This window comes from Gavia stellata, chromosome 4 (genome assembly GCF_030936135.1).
Source record: "Gavia stellata isolate bGavSte3 chromosome 4, bGavSte3.hap2, whole genome shotgun sequence".
Taxonomy (NCBI): Eukaryota; Metazoa; Chordata; class Aves; order Gaviiformes; family Gaviidae; genus Gavia; species Gavia stellata.
The window spans coordinates 14,425,736-14,446,603 of NC_082597.1; the positions used below are offsets into that span (position 1 = coordinate 14,425,736).

At 41.0% G+C, this 20,868-nt stretch overlaps 1 protein-coding gene across 1 annotated transcript in view; it reads right to left on the reverse strand.

Annotated features, from left to right (window-relative positions):
- Positions 1-592: 592 nt before the first annotated feature.
- Positions 593-20,868, reverse strand: part of RELN (reelin) — a 299,237-nt gene continuing 278,961 nt past the window's right edge. The window contains exons 54-65 of the mRNA XM_059817215.1: positions 20,044-20,219; positions 18,653-18,759; positions 17,991-18,233; positions 17,321-17,496; positions 15,633-15,706; positions 14,654-14,815; positions 14,152-14,309; positions 13,077-13,296; positions 11,867-12,064; positions 11,366-11,464; positions 6,276-6,281; positions 593-968 (exon numbers count right to left, since the gene is read on the reverse strand). Coding sequence (XP_059673198.1) covers positions 872-968; positions 6,276-6,281; positions 11,366-11,464; positions 11,867-12,064; positions 13,077-13,296; positions 14,152-14,309; positions 14,654-14,815; positions 15,633-15,706; positions 17,321-17,496; positions 17,991-18,233; positions 18,653-18,759; positions 20,044-20,219 — 1,716 coding nt within the window. The 3' untranslated portion in view covers positions 593-871. The remainder of the gene's footprint in view (positions 969-6,275; positions 6,282-11,365; positions 11,465-11,866; positions 12,065-13,076; positions 13,297-14,151; positions 14,310-14,653; positions 14,816-15,632; positions 15,707-17,320; positions 17,497-17,990; positions 18,234-18,652; positions 18,760-20,043; positions 20,220-20,868) is intronic.

The window sequence follows — 20,868 nt, forward strand, 5'->3', positions numbered from 1 at the left end:
AAACACCAAAGAGAACACAATGAAACGTTCACTGTTTACAAATCACTTCATTACTACAGACACCAAATGGCAGTTACTGTAAGTAAATCAGTTGCAGAGAACTGACTACATTTAGACAGGGAATTGGGAACTTCTGTTTGGGGCTTCATCCACAACTCCTTAGTAGAAAAAAGTTTAATGTCAAGCATTCTTTTTTTATCCACAAAACAATGCTAACCAACAGACATATCAAAGAATAAGACTGAAGGATATCAATGCCTTTACAACTACTTTTGCAATGATCTTCTTGATTAGGTACTTTGATTTTTTTTTTTTAATACATTTTGTCAGAAGGTAAATAGCCCAAAAATCAGCAGCAAAAATATTACAACAACAAAACAAGTAAATACAGTGCCAATGTGTCATGTTGTAGAATACAAAGAGGACAAACAATGATAACTTAATCATATAAAATGACACAGAGCTGAAATACAGTGCACTTAAATACCTGTGTGACAAAGAATGTTAAATTCTGTACTTAGTATGTAGGTTTTTTTGAACATAAAATCTGAAAAGTCTTTGTGCTTAAACTTTTTTTCCTGTTAAACAGAATTAGTTGCTTACTTCCAATACTGCCACTGTAGCTGATATTACAACAGATCACAATTTTCACAGACACATCAACATTAAAACATTTACCTATGAGAAAATAAGTCACTTCTCATTAGTTCACAGTGCGAAAAAGTGGTGTACACTCTGTCTTGAGAAAGGCTTTCCGTTATTGATCAAGCCAGTTGCAGAAAAGTCCTGATACCAGACGCAGTGCTAGATTTAAAGAATGGAAAGCAACACATCACATGTTGGGAGGAAAAAAAATAAATTTCTCATTTCTTCATGGATATCGTCTAAGTGACCTTCGTCTTCTGTTGTAGAAATGCCTGAGCCCATGTTGCCGTGAAAAATTCATCATGTAATTTTGTTTGCGAGTGCTGTTAAAATCAAAGGGTGGGTGGGGAGGAAGAGAAGAGTGTCAGATTTTATGTCATTAAAACTCTTGGAGCAGTGAGCTAATGGGACAGATTCTTCTTTTTCCTTGCATGACCTTTCAACCCTATGTAGTGGTGTGTATTGCACCCTTTGTACAATGGCAAGGTACAAGGCAATTGAGAATCTGTCCCACTTTGCTTTTATTTACAATTCATTATCTTAGGGAAAGGTTAAGAACTTTCAGCTAATGAAAATTTGTGCTGCCTAGGGCCAGATTCACTAAAGCTACATGCACTTCATACCCTCTCAATATAGGGCATTTCTCTACAGTGGTTTTATACTCTAGCTATCCTTCTGTCTTAGATCATTAACTGTTTTATCTCAGGAACAGAAGAAAAGCTTTACTCCACTTCATTATCTTCCACTTGCACTATGTAGGAAATGAAGTGCAACACTTTTATGCAAACTTAACATTTCCCTCCCCTATACACCCCCATCCAAAATTAAAGGAAGATCTAGGGAATAAGCATCATCATGTGTGGGAGGAGACCAGGCAAGAAGCACCCTGACTGCAGCCTAAGTAAAGAAGGGACACTTGTTCGGAAGACCTGCCTGGAAGATAAGACCCATCCCACCTAACATAGGTTTCTATTTCTTCCACTGAGGGAAGAAAGAACCATGAGAGGGCAGCGGTGGACAAGATGGCTGGCTAGAACTTTGGTACCCAAAACCCATCTAACTCCTAAGGGCTGGATCCCACCTTCAGTTTCTAAATTTCAACAGCTTTGGAAATGGAGCTGTAACATCTGTGGTGCATCCTTGTGAGTCTACTCATGGCACAGAACTGCATGTGCAGCACTACAAAGCCTCTACATCCTACTGCCTCTGCTGTGGCAGGGGGCTGCAGAACAGCCACAGAGCTTTGTTTGGCTCTGCCTTTTCTTAGTCCCTGTACATACATATCCATACCCCCAGCATACACACAAATACAGATCTACATAAATCTACAGCCAAACTGCATTTAGAATTACAGGAAAATGAAAAGGTTTGTGTATTCTGTAATTCTGATACAGAATGTTCCCTCTCAGACCTACTACTTGTAGAGCACTTGGCCACCCGTATAGAGCAGCCAAGGTGTGGCTGTAAGAGAGACAGTCACTCTTGCACACTGCACTGTAGAGTCTCCGGGTATGGGAAAGACCTTTTGATCAGAGAACTACTTTTAAAAATAAAAATAGTATCACATACTGCAGCCAGACTCTAGATTTTAGAGCCACCTGAGAGCCCCATTCTCCACATGGAAGAATGGCATACAAGATACTCCCCATAGATGCAGTCAGAGGTTGCAGTGTCTTTAAGAGATTGGAGCACAGCATTAACCATGCAGACCCTGAGGACAACTCCCACAGGCGTAAAGATCTTCACCTGGGAGGAACTGCTGGTGACTGCATGGCCAAATTTTCTTTTTTGTTTCCAGGGGAAAGGAGCTGCAAAGTTGCAGTGAATCTGTGCAGTCTCAGGCTGATTTCCGACTCCCTCTCCTAATCCTCTCTTAGGACCCTGTGCTTTCTAGCTTCATCTTGAAGTGGCAGAAGGATGCCTGGTCTAAGTGTCTCTATTCCAAGGGACTGAATGTTGCCAGGAGCCTCCAAACAAAGAATTCCATCAGATTTTAAAGGTGATCTGTGAAGTAAAGGCCTGCAGTGGACATTACAGTCAACAAATCTCCCATTTGTGAGTGCAAGGCAGGTTTTCACTTGTGAGTTTTCTCTGTGAGTAAAAAGTAACTACTCATACTGTAATCAGTCATACCTTCCCCTCTAGTGCATAAGCTTGTTTTTAGTGAATGTGGCCCTTAGGAAAAAGAAATAATTGCGTGCTTTGCAAAATACGTATGATCCTCCAGAGGCAAAGATAGCTTTTGCTGTAGTATGATAACTTAATCTAAAAAAATCTGTATAACAAAATTACCCCCTTTTCAACAGCTGATCTAGAACGTGATTGACTAAATTGAATAAAAGCAGTTGTGTCAAAATCTAGGATATAAACCCCTAAGCAATTCCAAGCTGCTTCCCAACTAGTTTTCCAGGGCTTTGCAAATTTCTTCACCCAATTTTACAGAAAAATGACACTTTTTTTTTTTTGCCACTGGAATGCACATACAAGAATGAAACAAAATCCAGCTCCTGGTGACAATGAATGCAAACAGATCTAGACTCAGCACAACTTTTGGTGCTCTCACAGTAAGGCAGCGCTCTAGAGCATTTGGCAATTAGGGGAGGGATTGATATTTGAGGTTGACTTGTCCTGATTTCTTCAAGTGAAAAGGTCTGTGCTAATTTGTAAGGGTTTTGTGTGAGAGTGACAGTGGTGAGTCTATGTAGTTTTATATAGCACTTGGTAGCTCAAGTGCAAAGAAGCATTGAAGATCAGTCTTTATTCTGGTCCCACACTCATCTCTGTGGAACATCACCCTCACTGCAATGCTGAGTGCCTCACTGAGGAAGGCAGGAGAGAAATCACGACCCCGAACCCACTCCTGAAAGTGGCTGCCATTGGTCATGAGGCTTGAAGGAGGTCTTAATCTTGCTTTCCCTTTAATTCCCATTGCCTGGGAAGTGGGTGGTTCCTTAGACACAGGGCCTTCAAGGCCACATCCAACCTTTCAGGGAAGCATCCTAACCATGAAGTGAGGATAGAGCACCTCTCTGCTGGGAGAAGGCTGCTCTGCAGCCAAAATACAGGAGACAGGGGCTTGGGAGAAAGCACTACCCAAATCCAAGTGGCCTCACTCTAGGTACATGGGGCCAAACGGAGCCTGTCAATGTGTTTGGCTGAAAAATTTGCTGTTTCTGGACCTGGTTAAATTTAGGACTGAGCTCGGCTGTGAGATCCTCAGCTTGGGCATGACTTGGGCAGCCAGGGCACATGCTGAGATGCAGTTCTTGGCCTGGGGGCCTCCATGTTCCCCCCCTCTCCCTGCTGCCTTTGGTCTGCTCACATTCATCAGCAGCTCAGCAGAGATTTTCAGGACCCATTTTAGACACTGCTAGGTGCACCTGGCCTGTATTTCACTTCAAATGCCTAATCATATTCTGTCTGGCCTTAAAGTTATGATGAAGATATTTAAAACAACGAACAAGGAAAAAAACCCAACAAAAATAAAGGAAAAGAAAGAACTGAAGAAAGGAACAAAGAGGGGATTACCTAATAACTTAAGAGATTTACTTATTTTTTATGTATATAATTCTATTTTGTTATTTTATAAGATGATCAAGATGTTACAAACAAAGAAAACACATATATTCCCTATCTTACACTGCACACCAGAGCAGTGCAGTGTGTGAAAAATAAGAGTAATCTAAATTCCTAAGAACTAAATGCTTATTTTTTTTACTTGCACTGACATGGTTCATACTTGTTCTCACTGATGTCTGGGATGGGCTTTCCAACTACTGTTTGGATGCCAAAAAAACCCTTCATAAATAAAAACTTCATGCCTGCTATAGAAAATGGCATGATTTTAACTCTTGCTATAGGTCAATAGGTATAGCTTGTGTATTGAAGTATCATGTCATATTGTATAGTATGTATAGTCTGGTATCCACAAGATGAGAATAGGTCTATATTTATGTTTCTGAATTGATTTTATACATTGGTAGGAGGCAAGCACTGTATAATAGAGATCAACAGTGCTTTATAAGATCACAATAAGAATTATATAATATAGTTTGCGGCACTACTTACGCGTTTCTTGCATTTGGTGGATTTAAGAATGCTTTCAATACTATTAATAACAAATCTAATTTGTATTTTTACAGACTGATAAAATACTTCTGCTGTTGGTTTTTTGTTTGGAGCACCCAAAATGTGCCAGACAGCATCAAGCTGTATTAGGAACAGACCCCCTCCTCCCATAATGGAGGGTGTAGAGGGAACTTTTGTTTGGGTATCAGTGGCAACTTGGAGGCTGCTTTGCAAGTGTGTAATGACCTGTCAGCATCTGCTGAGCCTTCTGCCTTTTCTGTGCATTCACTGAACCATCAGTGAATCAGAAAAGTACAGATCCAAAGTAGCTATCTGTATATTGCTGATGGAGCAAACAGCAAACTACTGCATAATCTATTCTACAGTTTTGAGTGCAAAAATATTAAAAAATAAATAGAAGATAATACTTACATAGGAAACTGTAAGTAACTTTCCAGTGAAGTCACTGGAATTATACTAGTTAGATGAAAACAATATGCAGCCAATATAGAAGAACAAAATTCTGCCTAGGGCATGTTCAATAAATACCTACAATAAACCAATTTATGAGAAGGAGTTGCTCTGGGTCTTTAGTCTTTAATAGAGCATTCTGGCTATTGTGTGTTTCCTAAAGCACAGTTTGAACTACAAGTCTGCAATTTAAAATTTGTGAAAATAGAACATAGCTGAATGGAATGAAAAATATGCGGTAAAAATACCCAGTATATACTAATGTCATTCATTATTTCTGTGTTTTTATTTTTAATTGACAGGGAACAATAGGAAACAAATAGAAACAAAAATATTTGGATAACAAAATGAAACATGAACAAAGCCTTAGAAAACAGCAATGGCATGCCTCTCAGGACTAGGCTTGGGGTAAATTTTGAGGCTGAATTACAAATGCTTTGTTAGAAGGGTACTACAATGAGAAAGGTGATGTGCTCTGACTGAAGTCCTGATGGCTCATCTCAATGACAAACATTCTTTGGCTCCAGTGAGGTCAAGATTTGACCCCAGAACTCAGTAACTATGTTGGTTAGTTGTATCTATTAACTGCGACAGCACAAAGCAGCAGAGTTACAAGAGATAAAAGAACTACCTGAGAGACACGTGCTGTGTGTCTAAGGGGCACGCGTGGCTATGCCACCATGCAGATTCACTGACGTACACTACCTGGCTGTAACTTCAGCTCTGTGGTCATTAATTACAGAAAAAAGTGGGAATTCCCCCTTGGAGCTGAGAGGTGGCCCACGCAACGCGCTGGGTGCCCTCCATTGGCAGGTCTCCTCGCACCGCAGGAGAAGGAGAAGCCCTTCTCACTGCAGCCTCAGTGACACTCCCACTGCGGTACAGGGCGAGCTGCTGAACACTTTCTGCTAAGTTTAACTTCCCCCAATGCTCCCTGGGGAAGAGCTGCAGGATCAGGGCCCTCAAGAGCTATGTGGCACATCTCAGAGAGTACAAATGATTTTCCACCGACCCATCATTGACAAAACTGTGCAAGAACTGTAGCTGTAACAGCAACATACATTTGATATTGATTCAGGGAGAGTACTTACCTTATTCTAGTGTAAAACCAATGACAGCAAACAATGAAATACAACACAAGTTAGAAAATGCCTTTCAATGCATGCAGCACTGTGATTAGTCATAAAACCCTGATGAGGTTTAGAGGCAATATAGGACTTTTCGTCTCTTTTGAAAATAAAAATTGAACAAATTATTTCCTGATATTTCAATTCAATGTTTATATTTTTATTTTATATAAAACTCAGCATGCACTTTTTAGAAACATCATAAAAATGTCATAAAAGCACAGACTGCATCATACTAAATTTGGCATAAATGTTGTGAATATTCAGATAATTACCTAATTTTTGAACTATTTCTGTTCTTTATTATAAATATGTTGATACTTGAATTTAAATGCATTTTTCAAATCATTGCTTTTTACTAAAAAAATGAAGCAGATGAAAATGCTTTTCCATATGAGCACTCTTTGTTAGAGCTGCAATATATAATTTGTATTTTAATGTATCAAAATAAGGATAAACATTCTTTGCACCAAATGCAACATAAGTTCACTAAATCATAAGATCACTAAATCATTTGTGCCAAAAACGTGAGAATATCTTGACAATGAAGAGCATGGAGTGATGGCTATGGAGGGATTCGTTCTGTTATCCAACAGTTAACCATAAAACTGTGGGTGGAGATAATATTTCTTGCAATCTTTGCACGACTCAAATTCCCTTGGATCACGTAACGAGTTTTGGGGTGCAAAGAAAGCGACATCAGACCCTTAGTGTTCAGCTTATCGTTGCCCTTTAGTTCTCAATACCTTTGACCAGAATTGAGTTTATAAGGGGTCAATAAGGGCTTGCGCTATACACAAAGACATGGCAGTTCCAAATGCACATGCAAAAAAGTGTGTGGTGTCTGTGCAGCAGACAGGCTGAGAGCTGTGCTTCGAGAAAAAACAATGTGCAAATGAAATGCTGGGTCAGACACGGGCTCTTCTTAGGGCAGAAGTACAGGGGCACCAAAAAGCACTCTTTCTTAAGTCCGGGGTAAAATGCTTTTTCATCCTAAGAAGAGCCACATGGAACATGTGAGAGTTGTGCCCAAAGCTTTCTTTACGAATGGAGAGAAAAAATGCTGCACTAGTGAGGAATAATTGGCACTAGCTTTAAAAGGAACCGGACAACTTGGTAACTAATATCCTCTCCCCACCACAGGATAGACGTCAACTGTCGTTAAAATAAGTTGGCAAGTGGTTAGCTGGCAAGACCAATTTAATGTACAACATATTCAAAGCAGGTTTTGCATTTCACCTGTTCAAAAGAGGTGCTCAATTTGAGCACCATTTTCAGCTGCATCACAGCCTTAACAATACTGCTTTTTGATGAGTGATTAAAATAATTCATTCAGAAGTAGAATGATCCTAAGTAACATACAAAAGCACCCGTCTTTGGCCTTTCTTATCACCGTCAGGTATTTTGTATGTATGTATAATCATAATATGCAGGTTAATTTTTACCCCCAGCAAACTATCTTGGGAGCAAAAAGGAAACAAATAAATTGCATCCTGAAAATGTGTTTGCTGGTAAGAGGATGATGACCCTTGACTCAGAAATCAATTAGACTGAACAGAATGTCATGACTCTGTCTGTGCATCAGCTGTAAGCGGTATCTGTGCTACGACTTGGCAGCTGGGCCTGTGACAGAATTAATTTCAAATCTTTGGATTGCTGAGAAGAGTTGAGCCATGAAAGCAGGTATTCACAGATTTGTCCCTGGGGCGAGCACTGTAAGGAGGAGCAGGGTCATCCCCCATGTTGAATGGGAGATAAAGAAAGTCCTTGGTTGTCCTACCTCCCTACAGACCAACTCGCCCTGCAGGCAGGTGCTTTCCCTGCTTGCCCTCTTACTCCAGCCCTTAGTCTGCTCAAGAAAGAGCATGGCTCACTTGCCTGTGGGCTGAGGAAAAGCCGGCACAGCACCTAGGTGTGCACCTGGGGGTCCAGGCAGCCAAGCCAACACCTAGGGCATTTGGGAAAATCAGGTCTCTTTGTCAGCCCATAGGGTAGTGGAGGAAACACAAGACGACATGTGTGGAAAGCCAGGAATTCCTGTACGTCCCAAACCACACCTCGTAGTATAGGTTGGCTTCTTGCTGTAACACCTCACAGGCTAGAGGCTTGCCTTCTGTGGCAACCTGGGTACACAGATCACAAACAAACATGAAGGTCTAGGACTTAAACCAGGGCCAGTGAGGATAATTCTGATGGCGCCCAGAGAGGTGCATAGAGTCTCATTCAGGTGGGTGGTGGAGTGCAGGGTTATAAGAGGACCAAGCACAGACCGTGTTAGACACTGACCATCGACAGATCCTGTAGCCAGGGATGTTCATGTCTTTCTGAGAGAAGGTAAGAGCGTCGGCAGGAATTACTTCCAATTTGCAAGGCACAGATGTTTCCTAAGGTATCCCAGCTTTGGGATGAATAAGCCAGGCAGAAGCCTACTGACTGTCCAATGACCACCTCTAGAATTAATGGGAAGAGGTGATGACAGCACCCTGGTGAATGGTTTTAGTTTGGGCCATGACTCCCTGCAGCCATGCCAGAGAGCCCTGGGGTGGCTATCGCCCACAGAGCTCTCCTCTGGCAATCTTGATGGAGGGGCAGAGCACCGGAGGGATGCACCTCTTCCCATTAATTCTATAGGTGGTCATTGGAGAGTCAGTAGGCTTCTGCCTGGCTCTTGCTGAGAGCTGCCCGGGCGAGGTGGCTTGCTCTCCCCAGGGGCAGGGAGGGTTTCTGTGCCCTTCATTGGAAAATGAAGGAATACTAAGAATTAAAGCTAAGTCCTAGCCCTAGTATTCATGGTATGAATCCTGGTAGCCCTGGTGTGTGCAGGATCATCCAGGGTTAGTGCTAATAGACTCCCTTCTGTATGCCTGGAAGCACTCTGTGGAGGTGACCGAGTGTCTTCATCATTTTACAGGTGAAGAAACTGAAGTGCTGGGGGGGCAAAGGGACCAGTGTGAGGTGGCAGAGTGAAACAGCAGAGCTAAAGAAAAACCCAGGTGGGAGTATCTATTGACAAGGAACAGTGCGCTTCCCTTCAGAAAGCCTTCCAAAGGCTTTATCGATCCCTTTGTGGGTTTCTTGCAAATAAAATTTAAAGAGGCCTACAAAATATTTTGATGAATTAGAAGGTGCAGATAGAACTTAAGCAAAAGGGGTCAAAGCCACCTGTCAGGTCTGAGCACATGCCGGCATATGAACCAGATGCACCACAGCATGTAATTCTGCCTTTCCTGAGAGCAGCACATCTCACGTGTTGTAGTTAGCAGGGGCTGGATCTCCACATCTGGCCTTTGGGAAATATGCTGCCATGGCACTGCATTTCACAGTACTTGGTAAGGGAGAAATCTGTCTGGTTTGGTCTGTCTTCCTCTTTGAGTTGTACCAGGTGTCACTTGAACAGGGTGGAAACTCTCTGTCTCTACCCTGATATTTTGGCCAATATTCAGAAGAGCCTTAAAGCTCTGCAACAGCAGAAAAAGAAGAGAAGGGAGAAGGTACTGTCTGCCCAGCTGGTTCCTTCTCTAGGCAAGGTGTGATTACTTGTTATAGCATTTCTATTGCTGTCTCCATTCTAGTATAACATATTTCATTGTCACCACTCAACTTGTATGTGTGGTCTAAAACCTGGCAGATCTCATTGTCAAGGAAGTTCTCCAGAATTCAGCCTAAGAATTACGTTTAAAAGATCTGTCCTATTCCTACTTGTACTCCCTAATTCAATGCTTGGATATTATGCTCTTTTTTTTCCCCACCTGATTTTTTTTTCTTTTTTCTTTTTTTTTTTTTTTAATTACAAGGCAGAAGGACATGGGGGTGTTTCAGAACTACCAGTTCCCTTTTCCATGGTTTCCTAAACACTGTGAACCTCCTGCAAGTTCATACTCTTTCATATCTTTCCTGATGCAGCGTCGTACAGCCATTGATTAACTAAGCCAGGAATCACATCTGTCCCTCTGTTCCTTCAAGCTTTAAGCTTAATGTTATGGAAGCAGAGCCCAGCAAGGTGTGTACAGAGCAGCAGAGCGTGGACAGTTGCTCAGTGTTGGGACCAATTTGGTTTGGGGTTGATATGAGTGCCATGCAAGCTGGTGCTTCTCGGTGGAAAGAAGAACAGGGCTAACTAGCAATCAGATAATTCACTTTGCTACTATTACAAAACATTACTTGCAGTGTCTCTGCTAATTCAGAAACCTCATGGTTATAATTAAACAGTCTGGAGGTTATCCAAGCCTAATTTCTTCATTGCTGTTTTTTAAATTGTTCAATAAAAGGAATGTTTGAACCTATCTATGGAGCAGGCACGCCTCTCTCTGCCAACCACTGTCAGCGATGAGTTCCCTCCCGTGAAGCCACTAGCATTTCACTTCTACTGGAACTAAATTGTTAGAGAAAAAGCAGGTCATCTCTTTGTGACGTAACACAGGAAAAACGGATTAGCTGCCAGCGAAACCCATCTCAAGAATGGGAGAATCAGGAGGGTGCAGACACTTTACTTGGTAAAATCTTGACAAGGGGATGAATATAGAGCTCAGACCATAGGAACCTGATATAGTGAACCCTGTTTCTGAACAGTATCCTTCTTACTAAAAAAAGGAAATGAATAAGGCATTAGTTGCTAACACAAATTTTTCAGAGGCACAACAACATTACTTTGTGCAAGAGCAATACAGCAGAGTCTTTTGTATCTTTGAAAGGATATAAATCAGCCTTACATGGCAGCACAGCATTGAACAGAAATATTCTTTCTTATGTCCCAGCACAATATACTTTGCAGGCATTGCTGCATTACAGCACCACACCAATACTCAGTGGTGATAAAGCCCCGCTTTCCCTCCTGCCTTTTTCCACGATGCACAACACACACCCCTGCTGTGCCACTTATTTCATGGCTGTCTTAACCGCTGACAGTTGCAGTCAGGGCAGAGTATTAGCAAAGACTGGTTCTCAAAGGTTTCCCTGGGCCATAACGTTTCTTACTGAGCTTAACACTCGTGCCATGCTGGAGGAATTTCAGTGCTTTCTGAGATGGGGTGGAATGAGGTGAAGCTGATACTCACAGGACGACTTCTACGTGGTCCAAAGCCCACTGATCATGACCTGTTCCGTTGTGACGGGGCTGCCACCAGCGCAGTAAGACTCCTTTCATTCGTGCCTCCCTGTCATCACAAATGCAAGAGCCTGTGAGAGCTCCAAACTATCGGTGGTTTGCACAGCCCTATCTACCCCCCAACACAAACTGAGAGCAAAGTCAAAGTGTTATTTCTACATCCCTGACCATCAACACACCGTATGTGCAAAACATTTAATGGTGAAAAATGCACACAGATAAGGAGGAATTTTTTTCCCCCTCATATCTTTAAAACAAGTATTCTGTTTTTCTTTCAAGTATATTGTAAACACTAAGCTGGATTTTCTTAATAAGCCTTCCCCTTAAGTTTTCTTCTTTGTTTACCCTCTCATCAACCTTTTTTCTTTGACAGTGATACAAAGATAGGTTCTTTCTTAGCAGAAATGTATGTTGTGAACTTAGAGGTAATGAAATGTGACTGGGTACTCACAGGGGAACATTATAAGACACTCTTTGGGCTTGTATAAAGTCCTTTGGCTGATGCTGTGCAATTACTTGCCATGTAATTCCATTATTTACACTGTATTGGAGGAGCACTGCCTTGTCTACAGTGTTAGGATCACTCAGATTGGTATTGCAACTGTCTGTTTGTGAAATACTTCCAATTTGCAAAACAAACATGATTTTGCTGTAAAACACAGAGAGAAAAGGTATTTTCAATATGCAGGAAGTATTTAAACAGGAACAATAACATTTCCAGGTTTATTGCAGTTACCTTATTAAAACTTTGAGCATCCTCAAGAATCATTACTTTTAACATGCAAAATAAACTGTTCTCACATCTCTCAAACACAGCTCCCCTTTCAAAGTAGTAGTTTACTATGTATAACATATTGCCATGTAGTTGGAGGTAATAGATCCAATTTTACAATGTATCTGCACAAAACTGAGATACATAAACAACATAAACATGCAAATGAGTGCAAGAAAAGCTAAAAAAAGGCAAATGTTTATTATATTAAAGTGCAGAAAAGATTTATCGTATTCTACTTGGGTGCTCAAATAAGAAAGGAACAGCCTGATTTATATCTGGCCCATTTGCCAATTCATCCTCTTTCTAATCTTGCTTTAGACAACTAAATACAAACCAGTCCAGAAAGCTGTCACTCTGTTAAGAGCCAGCACAGGCTGGTTGCATTTGTTTTTCCATGGCCAAAGAGGCTCAATAGATGAAAAAGATAGTACTGTTCATTGCCAGGTGAATATAATTCTATTTGACAACTGAAACAGGAAAATGAGTCCGTAATTACTAATTGCATCTTTAGTCATGACCATCGTGGAGGCACATACAAACATGGGATTTGTCTTATCAGATCAGGCACTGGTCCAGACAGTCTGGTGTCCAGTCTTTGCCAACGGCTTCATTGTCAGTGCTGGCTTACTAGGCAGTGCTCTGTTGGGCATGATGAAAACATCTGACCTTTTCATCTGACATCGCTTCCTCCTCACTCTCCATCTCCCAAATGGAAGTCACAAAGCGTTTTGCCAACCCTAATGTTTGTCTGCCAGCCACATCTGACTGCATGGTAGAGCCAGGTCAGTCCATCCTCATCAATACTGGCCCACATGATTGCACGTACATATGAAGACTTTCCTTTCTCACGAGCTGCTAAAAGAGCGTTTTAGGCTCAAAGTATTACCTTGCTCGGGTGAGATCCAGAGGCTTAGTCACAGCTTGTCGTACTTGACATCCGTTAAAATACAGCGAATCTCCGTGGGCGTAGGGTGCCAGCTGTCCACATCCATTCCCTATCACTCCCCCCTGAATGGTTTCCCAGTTTATTTCAGTGACTCTTTCAGATTCAAAATTATCTTTAATATAACTGGGGAGGTCATGGCTAAAAACAGAGCAGTCATCACCTAGAAATGACACAGTGAAGTTATGAAAAACACAAAAATCAAAAGAATAGAGAAAGTTGAGTTACAGTTCATTGTAATACCATTCAAGGTTGTGGCCCATATAGAGTATGACTACGGGCTCAATATATTTCAGCAGATCCATTAATAATGTGCACATTGCTGTTCAGTATTCATTTTTAGAAAATTGAGGCTGCGAGTCTTATTTTTTACAGCAGTATAACTTCAAGAACTGCAATACGGTTTCTCCTATTTTGCATTGATGCCAATATGAGAAACCTCAAAATGCCGGTTGAAGGGAAATGCGTCTAAAACAGGGAAGGGATCCGATCTCATAAAGTTATGAGACTTTGTCCTGGAAGGCATTAAACACTGGCGCCACTCCCACAAGGCACTTAGAATTTAACGAGGGCACTCAGGTACCATTAGGCATGTGCTTAGCTGCATTGCGGGATTAGAGCAGAGCACTCTGTCCGGATGGGGCACAGAACTGAGTCCCTTACAGGGGCCAGTCACCAACATCTGGATCCCCTGGGAGTGAGTGCACCCTTGGAAGGAGTACAGTGGTGGAAGCCATTTCTGGGTAAGCAGGTAGCCATGTTCTGCCTTTAATGAAGGCTGAATGGGCTTTACATACAGTGGCAGACAGCAGAGACTACTGTTTCAATCCAGGAAGAGTAAAGGGAGGGAAGAGCTGTTATTTGCAGCTCTGTCAAATTATTAATTTATAAGCTATTACTCAAGCATTCCAGTGATGAATTTAGACATGTTACATCACTCTGTCTTTATCTTTTTGTTTAATCTTGAGCTAGATTAGACTGCAGCAGCTGTATAAGAAAGAAATTGAAGAAATGAAACCTTGATATCCTTCGTCACAAATGCAAACAGCTCCAGTTGTGCAATATCCATGACCACTGCAGAGCTTAGGGCATGCTTCCCCAATGTACACGTGGTCGATTGCCCAGCTTTGCTTCTCTAGTTCTTCTCCCTTCTGAATCCACCTGAACTGAGTTGCACTGCAAATATCAAAATCCAAACATCGTATTATGACGTCTGGCAATTAAACACATCTGTACAGTGATGTTCAAATATGCCAGCAGCGGATGTAATGAAAAATGTGGTATGAAGGGGTTATGACTTCAGTAACTGGAAAGACCCACCCTGAATGGGTGGCTGCTACGTCATTGGCAGTAGCCACTTCTATTAACAAAAAGCTTCCTGAAAAACATGAATTATGGATCAGATCTAAATCCAGCAATAAAGAAGCATTTTTAATTCATCAGTTGTTCCAAGCGAACGGTGCCAGCAAGACAGACAACATTTTATAGGCCCACAGTAAGCTGACCTTTCAGTAACCTACCTGGATGAGACATGATCAGGCAGCTGGATAGTTATTCTTCTCCACATGGAGCTGTTGACGGAGTTATAGATGGTAGCTTCATGGAATTGAAATGGGGAGCAGCCAATGCTATTAGATGAGGAAGGAAGACAGTGTGTCTGTACAAGCTGCCATGAGTCTGTCCTGTAGGAAACAAACAAACAAACAAACAAACAAAATGTTTTGGAACAACTGGAAGAATAATGAAAGGGAAACAGGTAATTTTTAAGGGTCATGGCATTGCCTGTCTTACTAAACAAGCCCAAGAGATTGTCAGCAATAGTTTCCATGCTCTGTAGCCACAGATAGACAAGAGGTGAGAGGCTGAAACCCCAGTGCAGCCAGGGAGGACTTCCCAGCACCAGGTTTGAGTGCTGTGAATCCCTTGGTGCTGAGTTGGACACAGCAGAGTCGAACCCAGAGCTCCTCTGGGGTGGCGTGAAAGAAAGATTTATTTAGGAGTCTGCTTCTTAGTCCGACAGAATTTGCTCCATGTTCACCCACAATCATTTGAGCACAGAATATACCTTCACTTTTACAAATTATAATGAACTACTATACTGCAGCACAGGAGACAGTGTTAATAATTTTTTTCTAGTTAAAGACCAGATCGGAATTAAGTAACCTCCACTTCATTACAGCTTGGTCCTAAATATATAGTCTTGTATCATACTAAGACAACAGTTTCCTGTGAATGTGGTTTTCTGCAAGCACATTTTTAACAGGAGCATGCTCGTGACTGTAACTGCAAGCTCAATGCCATGAATCTGTCAACATCTGGGATCTTTTATAAAGAGAATTTATGGGAGTTATATAGACAAATCCCAGTGCTTGCAAATGGGCTTTGTTCAGATCCTGTTACAAGATGAATATCAAAGTAATTGTTTTAATAAATAAAAGCTCTCTAGGTTTTTAATATCATACTTTTTTTTTTAGGTCTATGTATTCTGCTCGCATTTACCTGGCATCCTTCGTATACTCCAGCATCACAGAGTGGAGGTCCCCACAAGAAGTTGCCTCACAGCCAACCACAATCTATAGCACAAATAAAATTGGCTGCTATAACAAGCAAGGTAGACATTTAATGTGATATATAATGAAGTCTTGTTCTCTGTTTTTTCTTTACATGGTGTATAAAAGAGTTTGCCAACTTAGAGCTTGGACAAAATCCATCAAAAACAATGGAAAACAAAAGATGCAATACTTCAGATACTGCTTTTACTTAATGACTTTTACTTCATTGCTACTGTTATTTTCAAACAGAATCCTAACACTAAGTGTCTAAAGTTCAAATTAAATATCTAAACAAACAATGTTTCTGAAACACAAAGATGTGGTAGCTCCTTGGAATTTCAGAAAGTGAAGTACCTATGTATTAAATACCTATGAAATTTATAATTTGCAATGATAAAAATGTGGACATAAACTTGAAGTCAATCCAATTTAAGAACAGAATTATTCTGAATATTTTAAACAATAAGCATATTTGTGTCCTGTTAGAGTGGAAATATTACAGTACCCAATGTACAGTACTGAATAGATAATAGAAAGATTAAATTTAAGAGCTTCAAAACCAAATGGCAGCCATGCACTAGGGCTGAGTTCTTAGTTTACAAATAAAATCTTTGCTGTGACTGGTAAAGAAAAAGAAGGAGAGAGGAGAAAAAAACCCTTTGGAATGAGAGCTTAGTAATGCGAACTATTAAATGCTGAAGGGTTATCGTAATTTTTGCTCTTAAAATAGAGGAAAAAGATGATAGACTGCATAAAATAAGCAGCTTGGGGGGCCTTGGCATTCAGTAGTAAAAAGCATGTCAGACTCCTCTTTTATATAATTTCTTCAAAGATGGCATGCTGTGTGAGTAGGGGAAGCAGTGCTTTGAGGGAGTATATTAGACAGTCAATATAAAATAGACAATGATGTCGAGAAAAGGTGAAAATATTGATTAGTGGAAAATGGAAAATTCTGGAGCTGTCTTGTCGAACAGAAGAGCAAGACAAAAACATAACAAGAAAATAAATGACTATTTTGATAACCTTGCTTTCATGTTAGTTCCTGGCTTTTAAGACATGGTGCTTGGGAACGGGCCTAGAACATTTCTGGACAACAATTACATGTTGCCTCTGACCCATGCAGAATTCTGCCTTAAACCAAAATAAAATATTCAGAAATGTTTCCCTGACTATTTAGATAGTTTGCCATGACACAAGTAATTGAAGGGATACTTCTACTTGAGCACTTTTTCATTTTCAAGATGCCACTCTTCTCCAGCCTGCCTCTACCTTGCCTTTTCTGCTTATTCACTAGTTAGGGGGAAGTGGCATATTCTGCATGCCATGTATTCTTACCTTAGAAAATAATTCCTACTGTATCTGATGATCCAGTAATTTCATGAGACAGCGATTAGACTTCCAGTCCCTCCCAGTAAACCCCAAAGCATACAGACAGTCAGACTAATTTGACCTCTAACATTCATGCAATCTTCCTGGTTCCCATTCCCTACACTTCAGAATTTCCTTTAAATTCTAATAAAAAGTCATTATTAATTATTCATCCAATTGGGCATCCTAGTTGGAAGAAGAATAATTTCTGGAGACATATTAGGTGATTTTTCATTGCATAATTTGGAGAGAGAGAACATTTCTTACTTTAAACTGCATCATGTATCCTGGCTGTATAATGAGCTCCCTGGAGGACAGGATGTTGTGTGTTTTGTCCTTTTTCTTATTTGGCCAGTAGAGATGGAATGATGGATTTCCACAGAACCCTGCAGTCCTGACTGCATTGGGGTAAAAACTCCAGTTTTCTTCATGAGAGGTGCCTTCTATTAAGATGAGTTAAATACAATTACTGCATTGTCTCGGTAAACATCAAGGACAGTATCACTAGATACAGTACTTCAGTGATATAAACAATAAATTTATGCTATCTGTCATGACACGCAATAAGTAAGCTACTAACAGACATAAAAACATCAGCTCCAGAGAGGTAATTAAAATGTTTAAATAATACTATTTTAAAAAAATATGATTAAATAAAACTTTCCTATACAGAAATTTAAATGAAATGAGTTGGACTGAAATAAAAATTGTTGTCTTTCTTATAGGTATATACATAGATACACACACACACAAACATATCTGAATATACATGTGTATATATATTTACACACCCCTATTAGTAGCATGAAGAATAGTACATAAACAGCATTAGTCTACAAAATGAAAAATTTGCCAAGTTGCTTGCTTGCAAGCTCACGGGGCTTATCTTAGATAAGATAATGCCAGACAACAGATTGGCTGTCACAGCCTGTCTTACCATCATCAAACGTATCTACCAGCTGGCTGGGGTTGATCTCCGCTCCTCCGATCAGGATGTTATCCAGCGCCCACTGTGCCCGGTCAGGGCCTGAAACCACGATCCCGTTGCTGATGGTAAAAGGCTGCCACCAGCGCAAGCGGGTTGTATTGGTCAGAGCATGTTCGGGGAGGAGGATGTAGTCATGCCTGACTGAGATGTATTTTTGGTAATCCATCTCATGAAGCAAAGTCCAGGATATCCCTAGAATGAAAACATGCAGGTTTAGTAATAAAAACAAGTGTATGGTAGAATCACCTAAAAGATTAAAGGAAGATAATAGGAAATAAAAAATAACAGCTATGGTCTTCTGATAGACAAATCTTAACTTCTAAGGGTAGCTGGCAACTGTTACTCATCGCAAGAGTACTCTTGTAGTCGTATAAAGGAATCAAATTGGCTGGAAGCCACTGATTACTGAAATCAGGCAGGAGGATTATGGAAAACTCCTGAGCAAGAGATAGAAATTTTAGATGGGGGAAAAAACTTTACAAGGACAAAAATAACTTCACAATTAAAAATTATTTTAGTATTTTGGATCTCTCTGACAACTTCTCAGATATTCATGGTGCTTGAATACAGAACAAGGCTGTAGCTTAGCTGAAACTACAAGATGTACTTGCCTCCATCAATGGAATAGTCTAGCAGCACTCCCTCCTTTCTGCAAGTTGGTCTGTGGCATGTTGTCATGTTGTTTTCACTCCCAATTCTCCCCCAGTACTGTAGAAATCTAAGAGTAAATGTATAAGTTTACATCCGTTAAAGATCTGCACAAATTGAGATGTTTGCTTTCTGTTAAGATGTGCTGAAAATGTTCAAAATGCCAGCATTTTTAAGCAAGTAACATCAATGTACAAGTAGAACAAAGGTTTCCAAAAACACTGCCTAGTAAATCCTGCCCCTGGGAGGGACTAGCTCCTTACAACGGTACCAGTTGGGGGCTGACTGGCTGGGAGCTGCTTTGCTAACAGTTCCCTGGGAGTCCTGGTGGAAAGGGGGCTAAACATGAGTTAACGAGGTGCCCTTGCAGCAATAAAGGACACAAAATAAGTTGGTAAACTGAAGCAAGATGAATGGATGCCACTGAAATAGTTGGGGCTGGAGCACATGCCCTGTGAGGAGAGGCTGAGGAAGCAGGGCTGGTTCAGCCTGGAGAAAATAGCTGGGACTGGGAGACAGTGGTCATACATCAAAACAAGGGAGGCTCTGGCTGGATATAACGGGGAAAAAATAAAACACTGTGAGGGTAACTCAACAGCGGAACAAACCGTCCAGAGAGACTGTGAGATCTCTGTCCTTGGAGGTTTTCAAGACCCGATGGGTCAAAACCCTGAGCAAGCTGGTCTGAATTCAGTGTAGACCTGGCTTTGAGCATGAGGTTGGACTAGAGACTCCCCGAGGCCCCCTTCCTTCCTGAAAGGTTGTGTGATTCAGTGAATTCTTGCTGAATTACAGAAGTCAGAGTGTGTGGCTTTATTAAAGCCATACAGCCAAGGGAAATGATGCTGAAGTTGTCTTCTACATCATGTCCTTATCTTGTCTAAATTGACATAATTTCATCGCTCTCTGGTTAAGTCATCCTTTTCTACAGCATGTGAATGGAGTGGGTCTTGTATGGGCACCCAAGAGAGGACAACCAGCAGAGGTTATGTTCTGAACTCTGCGGGAGACACAGCTGGTGCCTCCAGGGTGGAGACAGTGGTACCCAGGAGACTGCTGTGTCTCTCCTTTTTGCAGGACAGGCGTTGCTGACTTCAGAACATTCCTGGGAAGGGGACCTGCTGCTTCACCAGGGCATGGCAGACCCCTTCTACTGTGCTAGGATGAGCCTTGCTCTCTGCGACCCATCTGAAAGCATCAGTGCCTTGAGAATCATAATCTAATTAGTGTCTACTTGAGATAACGCTATGCTTGTGGTGGCCTAGGAATTCCCTGAGCTACAAGCTATGTCACCTGCTGCTTTGTCAGCGTTTAACAGAGTTTCCCATTAAAATGACATGGAAACATGACCTACTTTGCCCCCCGCAGGTCCAGATCTTGAGTGACAGCCTGCCTCACAGTTGCACCTCCAAAATACAGGGTTGTGTCTTCTGCGAGAATCCCACACTCAGTACAGGTATTTCCACCTTCTAAGGACATCCATAAATCTGGTTTAATTTCTTCATTGTCAAAGCGCTCTTTCAGGAAAGTCTGTAAGTAAGGTGTTTAACATAAAGCACAGGTAATTATGATCTTAATTAAGTCTTTATGATGACCACAGCTGGAACTGACCTAAACATGTTTGAAGAGCTCAGGAACACTGTAAAATTTTTTTTCAGGGTGACTGAACATACTCACTTTTGGCTGAACATTTAGCCACTTGAACTGAATTGCCTAAGTGTGAAAATATGTTAGGGCTAGATTTTAACATACTTGGGAGGTGATTCAGCACACTAAAATTTGCATGTGCATGTCTAATTCATAACTGTGGTTATTTAAGACTATGTAAAACCACTCCAGTACATATGTAGTATGTATGGGAGCAATTGCTATTCTATATTTTGTCCCCAGCAAAATCAGCACTTTAATTAAATTTTAGGGTTATTGTAGTGAATATACATTTATGCAACTGTCTGCACAAATATTTGCGGTGAAAACCATCTAGAATGTACCTCTGATTTCCACTTACCTCCAGGTGTGCAGTAAAAGCAATGCCATGAGTGAAATCTTGGCCTTAAGGAGACAGTAGTAAAACTCCCCTAAAATTGCTAGGATTTTATCCCAAATGTCCTTAATGTGAAGAATACATTACTAATTAAAAATTGCAGACAGATCATGGTATTTGTTCATGTAATTAGTA